Here is a 21,562-nt window from a genome sequence, read left to right on the forward strand (position 1 = left end):
CAAATGGCAAAGAGAGAAAGGGTATTATTTGTTTTTAAAATGTATGTTGGGCTAGGGTAAATTCTTTTTCTTTTTTTTAAGATTTATTTACGTATTTTATGTATATGAGTACACTGTAGCTGTCTTCAGGCACACCAGAAGAGGGCATCAGATCCCATTACAGGTGGTTGTGAGCCACCATGTGGTTGCTGGGAATTGAACTCAGGACCTCTGGAAGAGCAGTCAGTGCTCTTAACCACTGAGCCATCTCTCCAGCCCCAAGAAAGTATTATAACCTTTAATTTAAGTCTTGTCAGGAATAACTGTAGGATCTGTTCTCCTAAACTGGGCTGCCTTGTCTGTTCTCAGTGGAAGAGGACAGACCTAGTCCTGCAGTGACTTGATGTGCCAGGATGGGATAATACCCAAAAGGGGGAGGGGAGGAGCTGCATGGGGGGAGGGCTGGGAAGAGAGGAGGAACTGATATTGGGAAATAAAGAGAATAAACAAACAAATAAATAAAACCAAAAATAACAGTGCAGTCTTTTAGCTGAACCCTTTGAGATTTAAATCTTATTTGAATCTCAAGGCTTAAATTTAGAAATAAAACAAAAACACCCTCCCCCTCTCACCAACTTGGAGAGTTAAAGGATCTCTTAGAATTTTAGGGGGAAGGACTGGGGAGATGAAGATAAAGATAATAAAACTTAAATGTTATGTGCATCCTATGGGTGTGTGTGTGGCACTCAGGAGGCCAGAGGACAGCTGATGGGCCAGCTCTCTTCCTCCACTGATGTGTGAGTCCTGGAGACTGAACTCAGGTTGCCAGGCTTGTGTGATAAGCATCATCACTTGCTGAGCAATCTTGCTGGTCCAGTGAAAGGTTCTACGGGGGAATTTTACGTTTCATACAGGGCATGCATGGTCCTTTAAACTCTCATACATTTAAACTCTCAGTGGTTAAGATTATAAGAGATTCAGACATAAACTCTTTTTTTTTTTTTTTTCGGAGCTGGGGACTGAACCCAGGGCCTTGTGCTTGCTAGGCAAGCGCTCTACCACTGAGCTAAATCCCCAACCCCTCAGACATAAACTCTTTAAAAGTCTTTTTTTTAGGGAAAATTAAAACCTATTTTTTAAGGCATACATAGGCTGTTCACCACTTCTCACTTAGCTAAAGTCATTAACCCTGTCAGAGAGTTAAATTCACTTACACACACACACACTCATACTTATGTACTCCTGGTGCCCTCAGAGGTCAGAAGAAGGTATCAGATCCCCCAGAACTGGAGTTTCACTTGGCTATGATCCACCATGTGGATATTAAGAACCAAATCTGAGGGGTTGGGGATTTAGCTCAGTGGTAGAGCGCTTGCCTAGCAAGCGCAAGGCCCTGGGTTCGGTCCCCAGCTCCGAAAAAAAAGAAAAAAGGAAAAAAAAAAAAAAAAGAACCAAACCCGATGTTAAAATTAAAGTGTGTTCAATCATACCTCACCTTCCTCAATTTTTCATATTTACTTATTTCTTCAGTGTGTCTGCACATATGTGCACGCATGTCACTCGTGTATAGAGGACAGTGGGTAAGTATCCATCTCCTCTATCCTTTGCTGATGAGCCACCTCTCCGGCCTGATAGGCAAACACTCCTATTACTACACTTCAGCTCCAAAAACTTAGTCAGACACCATAAAAAAAATATGGGCGACTGAGAAGATGACCTTTAAAATAATCCATTATAGCTGGGCACTGGTGGTACACACCTTTAATCCCAGCACTTGGGAGGCAAAGGCAGGTGGATCTTTAAGTTTGAGGGGAGCCTGGCCTACAGAGTGAGTTCTAAAACAGCCAAGGATACAAACAGAAACTCTGTCTCAAAAACAAACAAACAAAAACTATTACTACTGTTTTTAATTATGTGTACGTCTATGTGTGGTTCTGTGAATGGTTCAGGAGAAACTGGACATGGAGAAACTTGACCTTAGCCCACTTAAAAGACCCTGTGGTTACTGGAAGAGGAATGGCCCCCAGAGGCTCATGTGTTTGAATGCTTGGCCCATAGACAGTGTCACTATTAGGAGGTGTGGCCTTTTAGGAGGAAGTGTGTCACTGTGGAGGTGGGCTTTGAGGTCTCCTATGCTCGAGCTAGCCCCAGTGTGGCAGTCTCCCCTTCTGCTGCCTGCGGATGAAGATGCAGAACTCTCAGCTTCTTATCCAGCACGATGTCTGCTTGTATACCACCATGCTCATGGCAATAATGGACTGCACCCATTAAACTGTAAGCCAGTCCCAATTAAATGTTTTTCATGCTGTCTCTTCACTGCAACCCTAAGACAGACCCCACCCCCCAATCCCAGCAGAAAAGCTCAGCAGAACTCACCAGCCTTGCATACATGGATAATCTCAAACCCGATGTTTTCACCTTCTCTGTCACAGTCAGTCCAGATCACCAATGCCTGACAATGCTGTGTCTCTCGTTCCAGAGTTTTCTAAAGTTACAGGGGGAGCACAGTGAGCACAAAATGAAGGGACATGACTTGGTTCCTTTACACTAAAGAATCTGACTTAGGAGGCTGGAGAAATAGCTCAGTGGCTGCTCTTCCTGAGGACCACATGGCAGCTCACAACCATCCGTGACTCCAGTTCTAGGGGATCTGACACCCTCTTTTGACCCCTAGCTAGGCAACACAGCCCAGGCCTGCTGTCTCAGCATTTGGGAGGTTGAGATAGACTGCTGTGAGGTTCAAGCCAGCTTGGGCTACAGAGTGAAACCCTGCTTCAAAACTGAAACACAAACAAAAAACTCAAAGAAAACCAAGAACAAAATAAAGAAAGAGTCCATTAGGAAATCTGACTGAGGATTATCACTGGCCTTAAGAAATCTGACTGAGGATCATCACTGAGGATCATCAAATTTTATGGGGGGTTGGGGAAGCAGAGAAAACTGTTATTGGTACGGTGTCTGGTACAATCCTCTAGACCTGTGTGTGCACAGAAGACTGGGGGTTTCACACAACTTTGTCAACATGGTGAAATGCAGAACTCAGCTGTAAAACCCTTCCAGCACCCGTGGTTCTGATCATGTTTGAGTCATGCAGTGAATTCCTCCTGTTCCCTTCTGTAGAAAGGGCCTCATGAAGCCCAGGCTGGCCCTGCACTGGCTACCTAGGTGACAGCCTTCACCTCTGGCTCCTCTGGCTCCCTCGCCTCAGTGCTGAGATTATAGATGCTACCACACCTGGTCTGAGGAATATGACATTAACCCAGGGCTTCACGCACACTAGGAACGCACTCTACAAACCTTGCTCACTCCCAGGCTTGCTCCTTGAGTTTCATTCTAATAAATTTTCCTACTTAGCAGAACTAAGTGCCTTGAACTGGTCGTTTACCCTTCCACTTCTATCTTTATGATTATTTATTATTACTATTGTGTGTGGGAGCACATGTGGATGCCACAGGACTTCACGAACTCAGTTCTTTTGTCTTAAGAATATTTAAAAATTTTAATTATGTGTCTATGTGCATGTGTATGTGTGGGACATGTGCATTGAGTGTAAACCTGAATTCAGGGGCCAGAGGTGTTGGATTCCCTAGAGCTGGACTTACAGGAGGTCGTGGGCTGTCTGATGTATGTGCTAGGAATTGAAGTTCACAAAGAGGAGAATGTGTTCTCAGCTTCAGAGCCATCTCTTCCACCCAGAATTTTTTTCGATCTATGTTTCTTTGTGTATATGTGTGTGTTTCCACGTGAGCACACACCACAAGTGTGTGGGTGCCCTCACAGTCTAGAAGAGGATGGTGGAGCCCCTGGAGATGGAGTTACAGGGACTTGAGAGCTGCCCATCTGAGTGCTGGGAACTGAACTTGGGTCCTTTGGAAGAACAGAAGACACTTTTCAGCACTGAGCCACCTCAAGCCCTCTTCCCAGCTCTACGCTGGTTCCTGGCAGTGAACACAGGCCACCAGGCTTTTGCTGGCCTGACAGTTTTCTTTGTTGAGACAAAGTCTCACTGTGCAGTCCTGATTGGCCTAGAACTTGCTATGTAGACCAGGCTGGTCTCAAACTGAGAGATCTGCTGGCTTTCACTTCCTGACAATTAACTTTTAAACCACAAATTACACTTTGAAACTTTTTCTAAGACAAGGACTTGCTAAGTAGTCCTCTCTGGCCTTGACCTTGCAATGATTCTCCTGTCCTCTCCCGTGGAAGACATGTAAGTCCATATCGCTCCATCTTACTTTGAAGCTTCTGTAGTTTACCTAAGGGTGAGATGGGAGCTAGAATGAACCATTTAGTAATATTTATTCCTTGAGTTTCATTTTTAAAGGCTTAGCTTAGTTCTTTAGGTACTTAGACTGGAGTGGAGGCTTAGCCCTTGAGAGTTCAAAAAGAGTATCTGCACAAGGTAAGGTCAACCTGGGCTACATGGCAAGACCCTGTCTTTAAAACAAAACACTTCCTTTATGCAACAGGTGGAATATTTTAAGGCATGATGCTGTTTGGGCACGGTGGTGTGTACCTTTAACCCAGCAGCATCAAGTGGAGGAGTTCAAGGTTAGTCTTGGCCACCTAGTTAGTGTATTCCAGACTAGGTAAGTTTACATAGTGAGACTGTCTCAAACAATCAATCAATCCAATATATATACTGAGGTTGGTGGAATTTCCAATGTATTAAAAAGTTAGAAATCACTCAGTCCAGTGATTCTGGTTGTTTCAATCTCGGGGACCATATCGCCCAAATATCTTACCTTGATGTCTATAAAATTTTCTGGGCAATACTTTTCAATTTCTGCTTCAAAGAGGACAAGGGGATTGCAGCTCTGCCTAGAATAGAAACAGAAACACAGAGGCCTTTACCAGCGCAGGCAGAGAGCCTCTGCACTGAGAATGTTTGTATGACTACAGCAAGCTCACAGTGGCCTCCCACAAGAAATGGCCTAGAGAAGCTGGGAACAGAGACGCTACTCAGAAGACTGAAGCAGAAGAATCACTAGATCCCAGGAATTAAAGCCAGACTGAGCAGAATAATGGACAATGGTTCAAAAACAAACCAAAAACAAAAAAACAACAACAAAAACCCAGCAACAAATAAACCTAGGCAAGGCACCACATGCAGATATCAACCTGGAAAGATGATTCAGAAAGACTGGAGAAAGACCATGGCTCAAAGAGAGAGAAAAGGAGGAAGACTGGCCAGAGGATTAAAAGCTATGACTTCCTACATTGCGCACTGTCCACTCTCCCAAGTGGATTAATAGGAGATGTAGAAGAGAAACTCTGAATCCATTTATGCACATGGGTAACAGAGTAAACACAATCCAGACTGCACTGTGAAGAGTGTTTAGTATATTCTAAAGGTATGATAAAAACTTACAGCAGGTCACATAACCTTAGGTAATTTTAATATTATAAATTAGTATTTACAAATTATTATAAATGACACGTTAAGGTCAACATGCTTCAAAATCCCTGTAATACTTGTCACAACATATTTCCTTACTAATTGTACTGACCATTTCCGAAACTGCATCTGGAAGTCATGAGCCAGCAAATGTCCAGAGACTGAAGTCATTATCATAGTAACATTCTGAATGACAACAAAACTGAAGTTAGTCTTCTGTAGTTGTGCTTTGTCAAATCATTCAAAGGAGAGGAAAAGAACAATGAACAGAACTAAGAAAAAAACACAGTTGATGGAGAAGAAAGGAACTAATTCTTACTCTGCAAAACCAAAACCATGTTGATACAACCACCATTCATACTCTCTCTCTTCTTTCTTTCCCTCCCTCCCTCCCTCCCTCCCTCCCTCCCTCCCTCCCTCCCTCCCCTCTTCCCTCCATCCCCTCCATCTTTATTCAAGGTTTGTCTCTCTATGGTCCTGGCTGTCCTGGACCTCCACATGGTAGGCTAGGCTGGTCTCAAACTCACAGAGATCTGACTACCTCTACATCCCAAGTGCTGGAATTAAAGGGGTATGCCACTAGCCAGCAACGCCCAGTTATACTACCACTTTTTATTAAAAACAAAAACAATAACAACAACAAAAAAAACCAAACAGAAAACCCTAGGGGTCAAGGGTCAGAGGATCCAGCTGTAGGTCATTTTCTTAATTAGTGTTGGATGGGGGAGGTCCCAGTCCATTATGGGTGGTGCCACCCCTGGGCGAGTGGTCTTGGATTCTATGAGAAAGCAGGCCAATAAGCAAGCCAGTAAGCTGTCCTCCTCCATGGTCTTTGTATCAACTCCTGTCTCTAGGTTCCTGCTCTCCTTGAGTAACTGTTCTGAATCCCTTTGATGATAAACTGTGATATGGAAGCCAACCAAAACAAACACTTTCTTCCCAAAGTTGCTTTGGTCATGGTGTTTCATCACAGCAGTAGTAACCCTAACAAGACAACTGGCTAGGTTGCAAGTTAAAAATAACCCTCCTGCCTCAACTTCCCACATGCTAGGATTATCACAGGGCAGCCACCAGGCCTGTCCTACTGTCATCTTTATGATGGAAACACATTAACACTTACCTGGCCATACAGATGATAGTCAAATTCATAAATCTTGTTGAATTTAGAAAGGCCTTCTTTCTGTGAAGCACAAGGGAAATATGTAAAAAATTCAAATCATATTAAAAAACAAATGACTCCTCAACATAAAGACTGAGCGATACCCAGAGAAGGGGAGAAGAGAATACTAAAAAAGCAGCAAGCTAGATGCGACTTTATACTCTAGTATTGTAGGCTTCGAAGCCTGCCTGGCCTACGAAGACCAACTTCAAACAAACAAACAAATAAACGAAAATAGCATTTTCTAAACATAAAGATTAGACAGATTAAACAAATGGTTGTACGCTTAAAATGCACAAAGCCATAGGTTCAGCTCCAGTAACATGAAGTGGAAAACTAAGTTAGTTGTGTGTGGTGGCACATGGGAGGGAGAGGCAGGAGGATCTTGGAGTTCGAGGCCAGCCTGGTCTACAGAGTGAGTTCCAGGACAGCCAGGATTACTCAGAGAAATCCTGTCTCAGAAAAAAAAACAGAACAAAACAAAAGGCTTCCTTTTATAAATAAGGGTTGACTTGGTCTCTTCACAGCACCAGAACAGCAACTAAGATACAAACATATATAAGAAAACACATACCCTGCCACTACACACTACTATATGCACGCATGCATGCATGCACACACGCACAAACACACTTCCAATCCCAGAAACCGAGATGTGGAGATGGGAGGATCATGAATTTAAGGCTATCTTTGACTATATCATGAGTTCAATGCCAACCTAGTTAAATGAAACCTGGGCTTAAAAAAACAAACCCGGGGTTGGGGATTTAGCTCAGTGGTAGAGCGCTTGCCTAGGAAGCGCAAGGCCCTGGGTTCGGTCCCCAGCTCCGAAAAAAAGAACCAAAAAAAAAAAAAAAAAAAAAAAAAAAAAACCACCATCAAGTTTATCATTTCTGAGTTCTTTTTTATTGTTTTTCTATAATAACTTGGCTTGTCTGTTTGTTTCATACCTGTGAAAGTTTGCCTGCGTGTGTATGTACCATGTGCATGCCTGGTCAGAAGAGAAGCTTTGCTGTAGCCAGAGCACCGGCTGTCTTGTTATATATATGTGTTGGTTCATTTTAAAAGTTGGTCTGGGGGGGCGGGGAGTTGGTCTGCAGTGCAAAAAAGGAGAAGGGAGAAGAGAATAGAAGAAGGAGAAGAACAGGGAGAGGAAGGGGGAGGCATTGGAGGAGGAGGAAGAGGAGGAGAGGAAGAGGAAGAAGAGGAGGAATAGCTCAGTAATAGCAGTAGTCAGGGGCTAGAGAGATGACGGCTCAGCAGTTAACAGTGCTGGCTGTTATCACAGAGGACCCTGGTTCAATTCTCAACACCCACATGGTAGATCAGAACTATCTGTAACTCCAGCCCTTTTCTCACCTCTGGGGGCACCAGGCGCATATGCGGTATACACACATACACATAGGCAAAACAACTATACACTAAAAGTTTAACACAAAAAAAATTAAATAAATATCTTCTTTACTTAATGAGATTAAGGACCTTACAAGGTAACTCAGATAACAAGAACTATCTAGTAAACTTTTTTTCCTTCCTTTTTTCTTTCTTTTCTTTTTTCTGGAGCTGGGGACCGAACCCAGGGCCTAGCAAGCGCTCTACCACTGAGCTAAATCCCCAACCCTCTAGTAAACGTTTTTAAAAGACAAGATTCTCACATAGCTTAGGCTATCCTCAGACTTCTATAGTCAAGGATGACTTTAAACTTCTTATCCTCCTGCTTCCACTTTGCCAGTGCTGCGATCACCATGCCTTGTCTAGTCAGTCTAGTAAGCTATAATGAGGAATACAATCTATGAGTCCATTACTAGATATTTGGCTTGTTTTAGGTTTTGGTTTTTGGGACAGGGTTTCTCTGTGTAGTACTGGCTACCCAGGCTCACCTAGAACTCGGAGATCCACTTGCCTCTGCCTTCAATGCACTGAGATTAAAGACATGAGCTGTCGTGCTTCCTTCCTGTTTTAAATCCCTATTATAAAGCTGCCATGAGCACAGCTTCATTTCGAGTTGTGTGCATGCCTAAGTCATGAGAATTCAGATGTCTTAAAGGCAGGGATTCCTTCCCACACCGACAATGTGATTGCTATGGAAAGGCTCTTTTAGGGAGAAATAAATCAGTGAGATTTAGCCACAGTTCTTAGGGAGGTAGTATATTACAGAATATGTGGACAAGCAGCTTGATAACTAAACTCCTTGATGACAGAGAGGTGAGAGCAAAATTGATAAAATGGCTAAAAAGAGAAGAGGATGGGTGGGGAGGACGCCTGGGAAAGACTCCAAAAGGACTAGATTTAGGATGTCTAGGCAGGAGAGACAGCTCAGTGGTTAAGAGTACTGGCTACTCTTCTAAAGGACCCAGGTTCAATTCCCAGCACCTACACAGAGGCTCACAAAGGCCTGTAACTCCAGATCAATGGGATCTGATGCCTTCTGGCTTCCACCTCTATAGGAGTCAGTCCATTTCTAAATACACTCACTTAGGGCTGACCCCTATATGAGGGTACCCTAAGTAAGATCCCCATGCTTCATTTGTTTAAGAAAAGTGATACTTTAAAAATGACTAAAGGTGGTCATTTTTACCTGGACTAAAGGTGGATGGGAACACTGCTCCACACACCTGATGTGACACACATTCCTCCTTACCTCATTACATATATATACACACACAGTAAGTATGAAAAGCAAAATGAACAAAACAACTTCTCCAGGCTTCTCTCAACTGGTGCAGAAAAAGTACCGTGCTAAAATCAACACCTTTCCCCAATTTACCTAGGGCTAGGAAGGCATATCTTCAAGGTTAGTAAAGTTAACACCTTCCATAGTAACAGGAAGAAAACTCTCTAACAGCAGTAACAATTATAATTATAATTTGATCCCAGCACTTGAGCTCTCTGAGTTTCAAGAGAGCCTACTGGGTCTACAGGATGAGTTCCAAGACAGCGCAAATAAATCCTGTCTCGAGAAAACCAACAAACAAGACCTCAGTAACAGCATTAGTGCATCCATTCCTGACCCTGCTCTTCATCACTGTACTGGAAGTTCCAGCTAGAACACTCTGGCGAGGAAAAGAAATAGAGGACAACAAGATTGAAAACAAAAAAAAGAATCTTTATTTACAGACAATATTAGTTTAGTTTTTGTTGTTTTATCTTTTTTGAGACAAGACTTCACTGTGTGAACTCACAAAGTCCCCTTTCCTCTGACTCCTGAATGCTGGGATTAAAGTCCTGTGCTACTATGCCTAGCTTACCATGATCTTTTTTGAGATGGAGTTTCACCAGGCAGCACTGGCTAACCTCAAACTCACAGAAATCTGTTTGCCTCTGAGTTCTGAGATTAAAGGCATGTACCATCACACCTGGTCCAACACCATCTTTTATATGTGAAAAATTCTAAAGAAATAACAAAAAATAATAGACAGTCCATCAAAATTGCAGGATACACATTCAACATACTCAGCATTTAGAAAGCTAAGGTAGGAGGGTTGCCACAACTTCAAATTCAAGGCCAGCTTACTCATCAAGGTCACAAGGCATTAAAGTCAGGTATGTTAATAGGGAGGTCGGGACACGAGAACTCAGGCACCACAGCTGAGCACGGCCTTTCTCCTGTCTTGTGTTGCTCATGAAAGCAGATGCAGAACACAGAAGATCTGCAGAGGGTGCTCTGGAGAAGAGGAGACACGGAAGACTTCGATGTAGCCTCTTTTTGTCTTGGACAGTAAAAGGCAACCCTAACTGTATCACTTTAATCCAGACCTCCAAAGGAGGAAAGGCCTGGTACTTTTCTGCACCCCATCCTGGCCTAGATTTAGACTGAAGGAAAATGAAAATGGCTTCTAAAGAAAAATATCCATTGTAGTTTTTCCTTATCCTACAAAGAGCTCTTTGTAGGAATGAGGACACTTGGAGTTTCTTAAGATTGCCTGTTCCCCCATGCTGGTACATTCTGATAAGGGGAACCAACTTTCAAGGTCTAAAAGGATATCTGAAAGCTAACAGATAAAGGCAGACGGCTGGGAGTGCTGGCTGACCTTACAAAGTTTATTATTAATTATTTTTTTTTTACTTATTCACTTTACATTCTGCTCACTGCTGGCAACAGCTTTTGGGATAGCCCCTGCTCCAGTTGTTTGGGACCCACCTGAAGACCAAGCTGCACATCTGCTACATATGTGTGGGGAGCCTAGGTCCAGCCCATGTATGTTCTTTGGTTGGTGGTTTAGTCTCTAAGAGCCCCAAGGGTCTAGGTTAGTTGATCTGTTGGTCTTCCTATGGAATTCCTATCCCCTTAAGGGGACCTTACAGAATTTAAAGGTACCTTTCTATTGCTGTGATAGAACATCATGACCACAACAACTTACAGAAGGAACTTTGGCTTACGGTTCCAGGGGGTTAGGCTCATAATGGTAAAGGGAGCATGGCAGCAGCAGGCCTGATGGCTGGGGAAGGAAGCCAAGAGCACACATCTTGAACAGCAAACACAAATCAGAGATGAGAGTGTTTAAAACCTCAAAATCTGGGTATGGAGTTACATTAATACCAGCACTCAGGAGGCAGAGGCTAGACACAGCAAACTCCAGGACAACATAAAGAGATCCTTTCTAAAAATACAAATCAATAACAACAACAAAAACCCAAAACCAAACAAATTAAAAAAAAAAACCCACAAACCACCCCCCAAACAAACAAACAACAACAACAACAAAACCAATCCCCCAAAAAGGAAGCAAGCAAGCAAACAAAATCCCCAAACTGGCCCCCAGTAACATATTTCTTCTAGCAAGGCCACATCTCCTAAACCTACCCAAACAACACCATCAACTGGGACCAAGTGTTCAAATATCTGAGCCTATGGTTAAACCACCACCTTTTGGTTATTTTGTCTGTCCACCCCCTAACCCCCATCCCTACCCCCTGGGAGCTGAGGAAACCCAAGGAACCCTAGGAAGCACAAACCCAGAGTTTTGTGCTTGCTAGGCTAAATCCCCAACCCCCATTTTTGTTTTAAATGTATATGGATATACTGCTTAGATGTATGTCTGTGCACCACATGTGTGTAATGTGAGGCCAAAAGAGGGCACTAGATCCACTGGAACTGAAGTTACAGCTGGTTGTAAGCCACTATGTGGACACTAACAATTACAGCAAAGTCCTCTGGAAGAGCAGCCAGTGCTCTAACCACTGTGCCATCCATCCAGCCCCTAAAAGTCACTGTTTTTTCATGCTATAAGATAAATATGCTAAGAGTAAAAATGAATATTTGGAAGTTTATCCATGCAGAGGACACAGGACTCTGCCTGGATCTCCTACCTAACTTGTCACTCCAGCATGACAGCTCTGACAGGGGTTCCTCAGATGATTCAGCACTTGGAACGCTGGATTTGGTGAGGTTGTGCTATCTACCTGCTGCCTCTCTATCTGCTACTTACTGCTCATCAAAAGCAAAAGCACGATTACCAGTCAGTCTCTGAACCTGAGAGAACACAAAGACTTTTAGCTGGCATGTGTTTTCATTTTCCTCCTCCTCCTCTTCAAGGAGAATCTGTTTATTGAACACACTGCAGGAGGGTAACAGACTGAGAAGTAACTAGAATACCACTGCAGGCTGGCTTGTGTTCTCTATGAGCTTTGCCTGGGTACTTACAAACCTCATAGGTTAACAATATGCATACAAGTGATCTTACTCTATCACACATCTTAGATGTAGTTTAAACTTAATTGTTCTTTAATTAGATGGTCCATTTATTTGCGAATGTCATATATCTCATGATATTATAAAGGGAGGCAGTAAATAGAAAAATCAAATGTTAGAAGGATGTAAGAAAAATGACATTTAGGCTGGAGAGATGGCTCAAAGGTTAAGAGCAGTGGCTGCTCTTCCAGAGGACCACAGTTCAATTCCTGGCATCCACAAGGCAGTTCACAACTGTCTGTAATTCCAGTTCTAGGGATCTGACACCCTCACACAGACATACATGCAGGCAGAACACTAATGTACATAAAATAATAAAAAAAAATTAAAAACCCACAAAGTATGAGTTTAAAAAAAAAGAACTACAATTTAAAAATAGACAGTCTTAGTTGAAAAGGGTTTCTTTTTTCTTTTTTTAAAAAGATTTATTACATATGAGTACACTGTAGCTGTCTTCAGACACACCAGAAGAGGGCATCGGATCCCATTACAGATGGTTGTGAGCCACCATGTGGTTGCTGGGATTTGAACTTAGGACCTCTTAAAGAGCAGTCAGTGTTCTTAACCACTGAGCCATCTCTCCAGCCCGAAAAGGATTTCTGTATGATGAGATTTTGCTCTATATTAAGATAGCTACATATTTAAAGAATGGGAAAGATTAAGACAAAGCCAGGAAACCTTAAGTCAGGAAAGGCCTGCGTTATATAAAGTATATAGAGGATGAGACTTAGAAATAATATACAATATTAAATATTCTTCCTTTCTTTTTCCTTTGAGACAGGGGACAGGGTTTCTTTCTTTTTTTTTTTTTTCTTTTTCTTTTTTTTTTCGGAGCTGGGGACCGAACCCAGGGCCTTGTGCTTGCTAGGCAAGCGCTCTACCGCTGAGCTAAATCCCCAACCCCCCGGGTTTCTTTACATAGTCCTGGTTGTCCTAAAACTCACTCTGTAGACCAGGCTGGCCTCAAACTCAGAGATCCACTTGCTTCTACCTCCTGCATACTGGGATTAAAGTTATACACCACCACACCTGACTTGAAAATAGTCTCTTTGGCCAACACCTGAAATACCTGTTCTAGTCCCCTATGTGTTGCCATGATAAAGCATTCTTACCAAAAGCAACTCAGGAGAGGAAATGGTGATTACAGTCCACAACTGAGGAAGTCAGAGCAGGAACTCAAAACAGAAACCAGGGAGGGACACACTGCTCATGGTTCATGCTTAGCCATGCTACAGCCAAGGACCACCTTTGCAGGCAATGGTGCCACCCAGAGGTTCCGCCCTCCTACATCAATAAACAAGACAATCTACCACAGGCATGTCCATGGCCAATCTGAGCCTGGCAATCCCCCAATTAAGACACCCTAATATCTGCTTGTGCGCGCGCACACACACACTCTTACTCACTCGCAGATAATTCTAGGCTGTGTCATGTTAACCTAACTGGAAAACAACCATAATAACATTAAAATGACTGGTATTTTTTTTTCCCAACTGTCTAGAGCTCATACTCCCTAGAAATTAGTTTAGGACATGAGATGTTATTTGGACAACCATTCTCACTAGTGATTTTCTTCCTGATAATGAAAATGCTGTCCAGATTCAGGATTTCAGATCTTGGTTCAATTTCAATATTCCTCCCCTCTCTTCAAAAAAAAAAAATTTAGGGGGCTTGAGGAAATAGCTTTGCGGTTAAGAGCACTGACTGCTCTTCCAGAGGTCCCGAGTTCAAATCCCAGCAACCACGTGGTAGCTCACAAGCATCTGTAATGAGATCCAATGCCCTCTTCTGGTGTGTCTGAAGACAGCTACAGTGTACTTATATGTAATAAATAAATAAATCTTTAAAAAAAATTTAAGAAGGAAGCATTAGGCTGGTCATGGTGGTGAAGCACACCTTTAAATCTCAGCAGCTCAGGAGGCTGAAGCAGGGGGATCACTGCAAGTATCAGCCCACCAGAGCTACAGAGTGAGACCCTGGGTTTTAGTTTCCCTTCCTGCTGCTGTAACAAAAACAACTTAGGGGAGAAGGGCTTGTTTGGCTCACAAATCCAGGGTACAGCCTGTCCTGGCGGGGAAGTCACAGCAGCAGAACTCTGAGAGAGACATGGTCATATTATACCCAGATGAAAGCAGAGAAAAAGGAACTAAGGCATGCCTGTGTACAGCATACCCGTGTACAGCGTGCCCGTGTACAGCGTGCCCGTGTACAGCGTGCCCGTGTATAGCTTGTCTTCTTCACTGTGACATACTCCAGGATCCCTGTCTAGGAAGAGTTTCTACCTTTATTAACATAACCAAGATAAATCCCTACAGGTATTTCCCCAGGAAAACCTAATCTACCCAATGTCTTATGGAGACTTTGTTCCCAGGTGAGTCTAGACTATGTCAAGTTGACATTTTAATATCTCCACAACAGAAATAAATTCCAATGAAAAAAAAATTTTTTTTAAGATTTTATTTTATTGTATGAGTACACTGTAGCTGCCTTCAGACACACCAGAAGAGGGCATCAGATCTCATTACAGATGGTTGTGAGCCACCATGTGGTTGCTGGGATTTGAACTCAGGACCTCAGGAAGAGCAGTCGGTACTCTTAACCACTGAGCCATCTCTCCAGCTCCCAATGAAAAAATTTTAAATCTTTATCAATGTAGCTATCTCATTGGCCTCTTTATGAAAACTTAACAAACTTTTGTGCAAAATAAAAAAGCTAATCCTAAAACTCACACAGAACTGCTGTGGTTCTGTAAGACCAAAACAATCCTGAAAAAAAAGCTGGAGGACTCAATCTTCTAAATTTCAAAACGCACTATAAAACTACAGTACCTAAAACTGTCAGATTTGATTACAAGTCTGCAGGGACCATGAGCACCGAGTACAGCTGAATGGTAGAGTCTGCTTTGCTGGCGGAACCCTCCCCACTTTGTGTAAAGGACAGGGGTGATGTCAGGCATCTTCTTCATGGCTCTCTACCTCACTGGTTTGAGACAGGGTTTCTCACTGAGTCTGGAGCTTGCCAATTCAGCCAGACTGGATGGCTAGCAAGTCCCAGGGATCCTCCTGCCTCTGCCTTGTCAGTATGAGGGTTACAGGCGAACATCACCAAGAAGTGCACATCGCGGGCTGGGGATTTAGCTCAGTGGTAGAGCGCTTACCTAGGAAGCGCAAGGCCCTGGGTTCGGTCCCCAGCTCCGAAAAAAAAAAAAAAAGAACCAAAAAAAAAAAAAAAAAAAAAGAAGTGCACATCGGCAAGCCCGGCTTTCTGTGTGGTGCCTGTGCCGGAGCTCCTGCACTTTACTGACAGCTTTCCTAACCCATTTGTTTTGTGGTTGCTCTTTTTCCCTAAGTTAAAATTTAAAGCCCAATGTGTATATATGTGTACCACCTATGTACAAGTACCTGCAGAGGATAGAGGAGGGCGCCGGATTCCCTGGAGCTGGAGTTCAGGTGCTTGTGAACCATCTGACATAGGTGCTGTGAACAGAATTCAGGTCCTCTGCAGGAGCAGCCAGTACTCCTAACCACTGAGCCATCTCTCTAGCCCCTCATTTTGTGTTTTTTGAAATAGGGTCTCACTGTATAGCCCACGTTGCCCTCAAATTTGTTTTCCTGAAGTTTTCTGTATGCTGGGACGACAGGTTTTTCCTTTATAAGCTGATCTTTAAGAAGGGTGCCAAGTCCATTCAACAGACAGACTTCAACGAATGATGCACGGCTAATAGATCTCCACATGCCAAAATAATAAGGTGTTGCAGACTTAACCTAATATGGAAATAGGAACTAAAAAAGTGGATCAAGGGCTGGTGAGATGGCTCAGTGGTTAAGAGCAGTGGCTGCTCTTCCAGAGGCCCTGAGTTCAATTCCCAGCAACCACAGGAAGGCTCATGACCATATAAAGGGATCTGATGCCCTCTTCTGGCATGTAGGTGTACATACAGGGCACTCACATTAAACAAACAAACAAACAAACAAACAAACAAACAAACAGATGCGGGCCAAGCGGCTGGAGAGACAGTGGTTAAGACTACTATCTGTTGGGGCTGGAGAGATGGCTCAGCGGTTAAAAGCACCCGACTACTCTTCCAGAGGTCCTGAGTTCAGTTCCCAGCAACCACATGGTGGCTCACAACCATCTGTAAAGAGATCTGATGCCCTCTTCTGGTGTATCTGAAGACAGCTACAGTGTACTTATATATAATAAATGAATAAATCTTTAAAAAAAAAAAAGACTACTATCTGTTCTTTCAGAGAACCCAGGCTGATTCCCAGTACCCACATAGCAGTTCACAGCTGTCTGTGGCTCCAGTTCCATAGGGAATTTAACCCTCACACAGGCATGCATATAGGCAAAACACCCTAACGCACATAATATAAAAAATAAATAATTTTTTAAAAAGTGGATGAAAGACAACTAAAACTTTGGGCCAGCAAGATGATTCTGAGGGTAAGGGTAATTGCTGCCAAGCTCGAAAATCTTAGCTCCATTCCTGAAAACCACATGGTAAAGGAGAGAACTGACTCTCACAAGTGTTCCTCTGACCTACATGCTGACATGCTGTGGCATATGTGCACCCATACAGGCACAGACACAATACACGACTTAATACAAATTTACACTATAAGACTCTCAAGAAAAAACATGTGCATACATTTTTCTGATGCAAGATTTAACAATGACATTAAACTTGAGCTAGGATACAGCTCAGTGGTAGAACAGTTGCTTAGCCTGTGTGAGGCTTGGAGTTTGTTGCAGTCAAATTTCTCAAAAACAAACAGACAAAAGAAATCCAAATGGCCAACAACTAAGTGAAAAGTAAGTAATACTGGTCAATAAGCTTTTATGAAAATGTAAATTAAAAAATACAAAATACAGTAGCTTCTCACACGTGCTAGGATAGTGTTAAAGTAAAAACAACCCGGAAGGCAAGTGTTTCTAAAGCAAGTGGGGAAAACATTTGGGGATTCCTGAAAAAGTTAAACGTAGCTACCACATATCCCATCAATTCCACTCATAGGACCCCCATAATTGTCACAGCTATTCAAATAGACACTTGCAAATCGGTTTGCAGCCAGTTCTAATTATAATAAACAAAAGGCAGAAGCAACTCAAATGAACACCAATTGATAAATGCAATCTGAAACATTGAACCAATCCAATGAAATGTTCAACCACAGAAAGGAACAAAAGTACTAGCAGGTGCTACAATGTAGATAGATTTAAAAAGGCTAAATTAAATTAAATAGATCTGACACAAAAGGCCTTGCCTTTTATTTATACAAAATGTTTAGAATAGGCAAACCTAGGCTAGAAAGGGGATTGGTGCTGTCAATCTTGTCAAACTTCTATAATCATAATAGAAGATGGGAGCAGGAAGATGGAGCTTTCAAGGCCTGGGTGTCTGGAGTTGGGCCATCTGCCTTCTGCAATTCCTAAGTAGCTACTTCCTGGAACACTGAGCAATACTGAGCTCAGTTACAAGGCCTTAGCTTTTGTTTCTGTGGGGGAGAGGGGTGTTTCAGAATTCATGTTTCAGTTTGGAGGAAATATCTCCCAACAAGCTTAAGTTTGGTAAAATATGGTTAGAGATATAGAGATAGGTTAGTGCTTAAGAATGCTTGCTGTTCGGGGCTGGAGAGATGGCTCAGCGGTTAAGAGCACTGACTGCTCTTCCAGAGGTCCTGAGTTCAATTCCCAGCAACCACATGGTGGCTCATGACCATCTGTAATGAGATCTAATGCCCTCTTCTGGTGTGTCTGAAGACAGCTACAGTGCACTCACATACATAAAATAAATAAATATTAAAAAAAAAAAAAAAAAAGAATGCTTGCTGTTCAGGGTTGGGGATTTAGCTCAGTGGTAGAGCGCTTACCTAGCAAGCGCAAGGCCCTGGGTTCGGTCCCCAGCTCCAAAAAAAAAGAATGCTTGCTACTCTTCCCAGAAAAGCACCCACATCAAGTGGCCCATCCCTGTCTATTACTACAGAGGCCCTAGTACCCTTTTCTGGCCTTCTAGGCCACAAGCAAATGTGACATGTGCTTACACAGACACACACAGACACACAGACACACACACACATGATACACAAAAATAAAAATAAGATAAATTGATTATTCCAGTTTAAAGTGAGAAAGGAAAACAAAGTTTATGGCCAGCCTCCACTACCTAGCAACTTTATGGTTAGCCTCAGCTACATGAATGAGACTCTAATTCAAAAACCCAACTCCCTAGTAACAACAACAGTGTCAACAGAGCAGGCTAACTGTGGTGGGCGTGACAGACCTAACAATGGTGCTTGCTCCTTTAAAGAGACAAAGTTGCCCTCTGGAACTAGATAGTATAGTGGTCATTGGATCCATACTTTACCACGTTTAAGCTTGTGAGACATTTCCTCCAAATTAAAACATGAATCTCCCCCAAAGCCAAGGTCCTGGAACTGAGCTCAAAGTTCCAAGAAGTAACTATTTGAGGATTGCAGAAGGCAGCTGGCCCAACTCCAGGCACCCAGTGCTGGCAGAGACAACAGGCCAGGCAATGTGACCAGACAGCTTATCTAAGGAAAACAGCTAACGTCCTCATTCTGCTCCAAACAAATCTCTTTCTCCCCCATTACCTATTCTTAGAGACAAAAATCCCAGCCTAGGGGTTGGGGATTTAGCTCAGTGGTAGAGCACTTGCCTAGCAAGCACAAGGCCCTGGGTTGGGTCCCCAGCTCCGAAAAAAAGAAAAAAAAAAAAAATCCCAGCCTAAAGCAAATCATGTGTATTCTCTTGGACACTGGTCACTGACTGCTGAGGTCCTATGGCCCGGTCATGTCATAGTCAGAACTATAAACACCACTTCTCTGGCATTACGTATCAATTCCTCTAGCTGTTTGAGGTCATCTAGTTTCTCATCTTTTATATCTTCCTACAAACTTAATTCTTACTTACCCTTACAGAACAAAATATGGCTGACCAGAGGGCAAGACTGAACTCTGAAGTGATTGACTGCCTTTCTTTCTTTCTTTTTCATCCCCACTATCTTTATATAACTTGCCAGTTGGAGACAAGATGGAAAACTGTCTTCTAGGAATGTCAGCTCTCTGAATGAAATACTGTTTTAGGGGGTTGGGGATTTAGCTCAGTGGTAGAGCGCTTGCCTAGCAAGCGCAAGGCCCTGGGTTCAGTCCCCAGCTCTGAAAAAAAGAATAGAAAAAAAAAAAAAAAGGAAAAAGAAATACTGTTTTAAAGATTCAATTCCTAGGGGTTGGGGATTTAGCTCAGCGGTAGAGCGCTTGCCTAGCAAACGCAAGGCCCTGGGTTCGGTCCCCAGCTCCGAAAAAAAAAAAAAGAAAAAAAAAAAAAAAAGATTCAATTCCTATCTACTCATTGGCACCCACAAAGCAGCAACGGTCTCTTTTTATTCCAGCTTTGGCATTTTGGTTATAGTAGATACTTTCTAAGTGCCATGATGGTACAGTATTAAGAATCCCTGGCTTGGCCTACATAGTGAATTCCAGGACAGACAGGGAAACACCACAGGGAAATTCTGTCTCCAAAAATCAACCAACCTACCAACCAACCAACCAACCAACCAATCAACCAACCAGAGTGGGGTAGGGGAATCCCTGGCCTAGTGTGTGTTTATGTGGCAGCAGGGGTTGGTACTCCTTAAAAAAGACATTTAAGGGGCTGGAGAGATGACTCAATGGTTAAGAGGACTTGCTGCTCTTTCAGAGTACTTAGATTCCATTCCCATATCCCACATGGTGGCTCACCACCATCTGTAGCTCCAGTTCTAGGTGATCTGATACCCTCTTCTGGCCTTGGTGGGCATGCGGGTGACACACAAGCATACATGTAGGCAAAACACCCATAGACAGTTTAAAAAAAAAAAAAAAGACATTTAAGCAGTAGTTAGGATGGATGTCAGCCTGTAACCCCAGTATTTAGAAGACAGAGGCAAACAGATCTCCTTTGTTCGAGGCCAGCCTGGTCTATTTAGCAAATTCCAGGACAGCCAGAGCTATGTACTGAAACCCTGTCTCCAAAAGAGAAAAGAGAAAATTATTACTCAAAGATATTTTAAAGAGGTGAAGTTAGGGGCCAGCACCCACCTAACCTTGGCTCCCCGTTCCCAGTATTTCAAAACCGGAGGCAGAGGTCTGGGGAGCAGCAGTTCTTGCGATTTTACCCTTCTTATCTTCCCTTTTTCCTTTGTCAGGAGACAATTCCATCTTTCCTGTATCTTAGAATCAGCCTATAGGAGTAGTAATTGACTTCTCTAGTTCCCAAACCTAAGTGTTACCCCTAGGGTGCCACCAGAGACAGTAAAGTCACAGGGACTGCAGAAGGCAGGGTCAGGATTCGATAAGTAAGGCTTTAACGCCAAGTTAAAGGAGTTTGGTTACCGATTTCAATTCAACTGAACTTGAGACTCGCCAAGGAAGATTTTTAAAATACATGTTTCCTCACAATCGCTCCAGACCCAAAGAAGGGAGACCAGTCCTCTACTGGTATTTGAGACAAGACAGATACGGTGGGCAAAGATCTATCAAATGCGTGAAAAGGCTTACATTTATAAGAGGCATGAGGGTTAGAGAGAGCCTGAGGTGTGAAGGCCTCCTGGAAGAGCCCTCCCGCAAAGTAGGCGGTGTCGCTTTCACCTGGGCTTCGGGTACCCACAGCGCTGTCTAACTTTATGGGCGTTCCTCGAGGAAGCAGAACCTAAATGCTTCTTACCCGCCTCATACGACCGTTGGATAGCAAGTCGGCGATTCCTTTGGCAGCGTCGTTTTTCTCCGCCACGCAGAGGACTTTTCGCACTCCTCGGAAGGCTACTTCCATGGCAGCGCGGGACAGGGCACGGCCTCCAGGCCGTCGCTGCCACTGAAACGCTAAGAGGGTGACTGGGAAGATCATTCCCTAGACAGTGCGCCAGCAACTCCACGGGCGCCCATGCATGTTGGAGCACCCAGAGTTAAAGCCACGAGGCAGCCCTCTGAGAGCCACTTTAATAATGCATTTTTTTCCAGGAAACTGCCTCCTGGATCAGAAACCCACACCTCCGAGTCCCGCTTAAACTCGCGCTCACAGACAACTTCCGCCAACTGCGCCACAGAGCAACCTTGAACTACAACTCCCAGAATGCCTCATGCCCCGGGCACGCACTTCCAACACTGTTTCTCCTTCTCCCTTCCACCCTACTGTATTCTACTTTCCCTTTCTTTATGACAGTGGTTAGTTAACGGGACTTGTCCTCTGGAAGGACTGATTGACAGGGACTCTTAAAAGGCGCCTTAGAAGTCTGTGTGGGCGTTTCCGGGTCACGCGACCCTGATGCTTTGGAGTC

At 43.3% G+C, this 21,562-nt stretch overlaps 1 protein-coding gene across 3 annotated transcripts in view; it reads right to left on the reverse strand.

Annotated features, from left to right (window-relative positions):
* Top3a (DNA topoisomerase III alpha) overlaps positions 1-21,304 on the reverse strand; it is a 41,906-nt gene extending 20,602 nt beyond the window's left edge. For 2 of the 3 annotated variants that reach the window (XR_015630545.1, NM_001427456.2), the window contains 5 exon segments: positions 20,953-21,304; positions 6,498-6,557; positions 5,490-5,563; positions 4,725-4,800; positions 2,356-2,464 (listed from right to left, as the gene is read on the reverse strand). Coding sequence is in view for 1 of the 3 variants with exons in the window: in NM_001427456.2 (NP_001414385.1) it covers positions 2,356-2,464; positions 4,725-4,800; positions 5,490-5,563; positions 6,498-6,557; positions 20,953-21,132 (499 nt within the window). In the remaining 2 variants the exon portion in view is untranslated. 3 annotated transcript variants of the gene reach the window in all.
* Between the last annotated feature and the right edge of the window lie 258 nt (positions 21,305-21,562).

Source organism: Rattus norvegicus, chromosome 10 (genome assembly GCF_021556685.1).
Source record: "Rattus norvegicus strain SHRSP/BbbUtx chromosome 10, alternate assembly SHRSP_T2T, whole genome shotgun sequence".
In the NCBI taxonomy this organism is placed as follows: domain Eukaryota; kingdom Metazoa; phylum Chordata; class Mammalia; order Rodentia; family Muridae; genus Rattus; species Rattus norvegicus.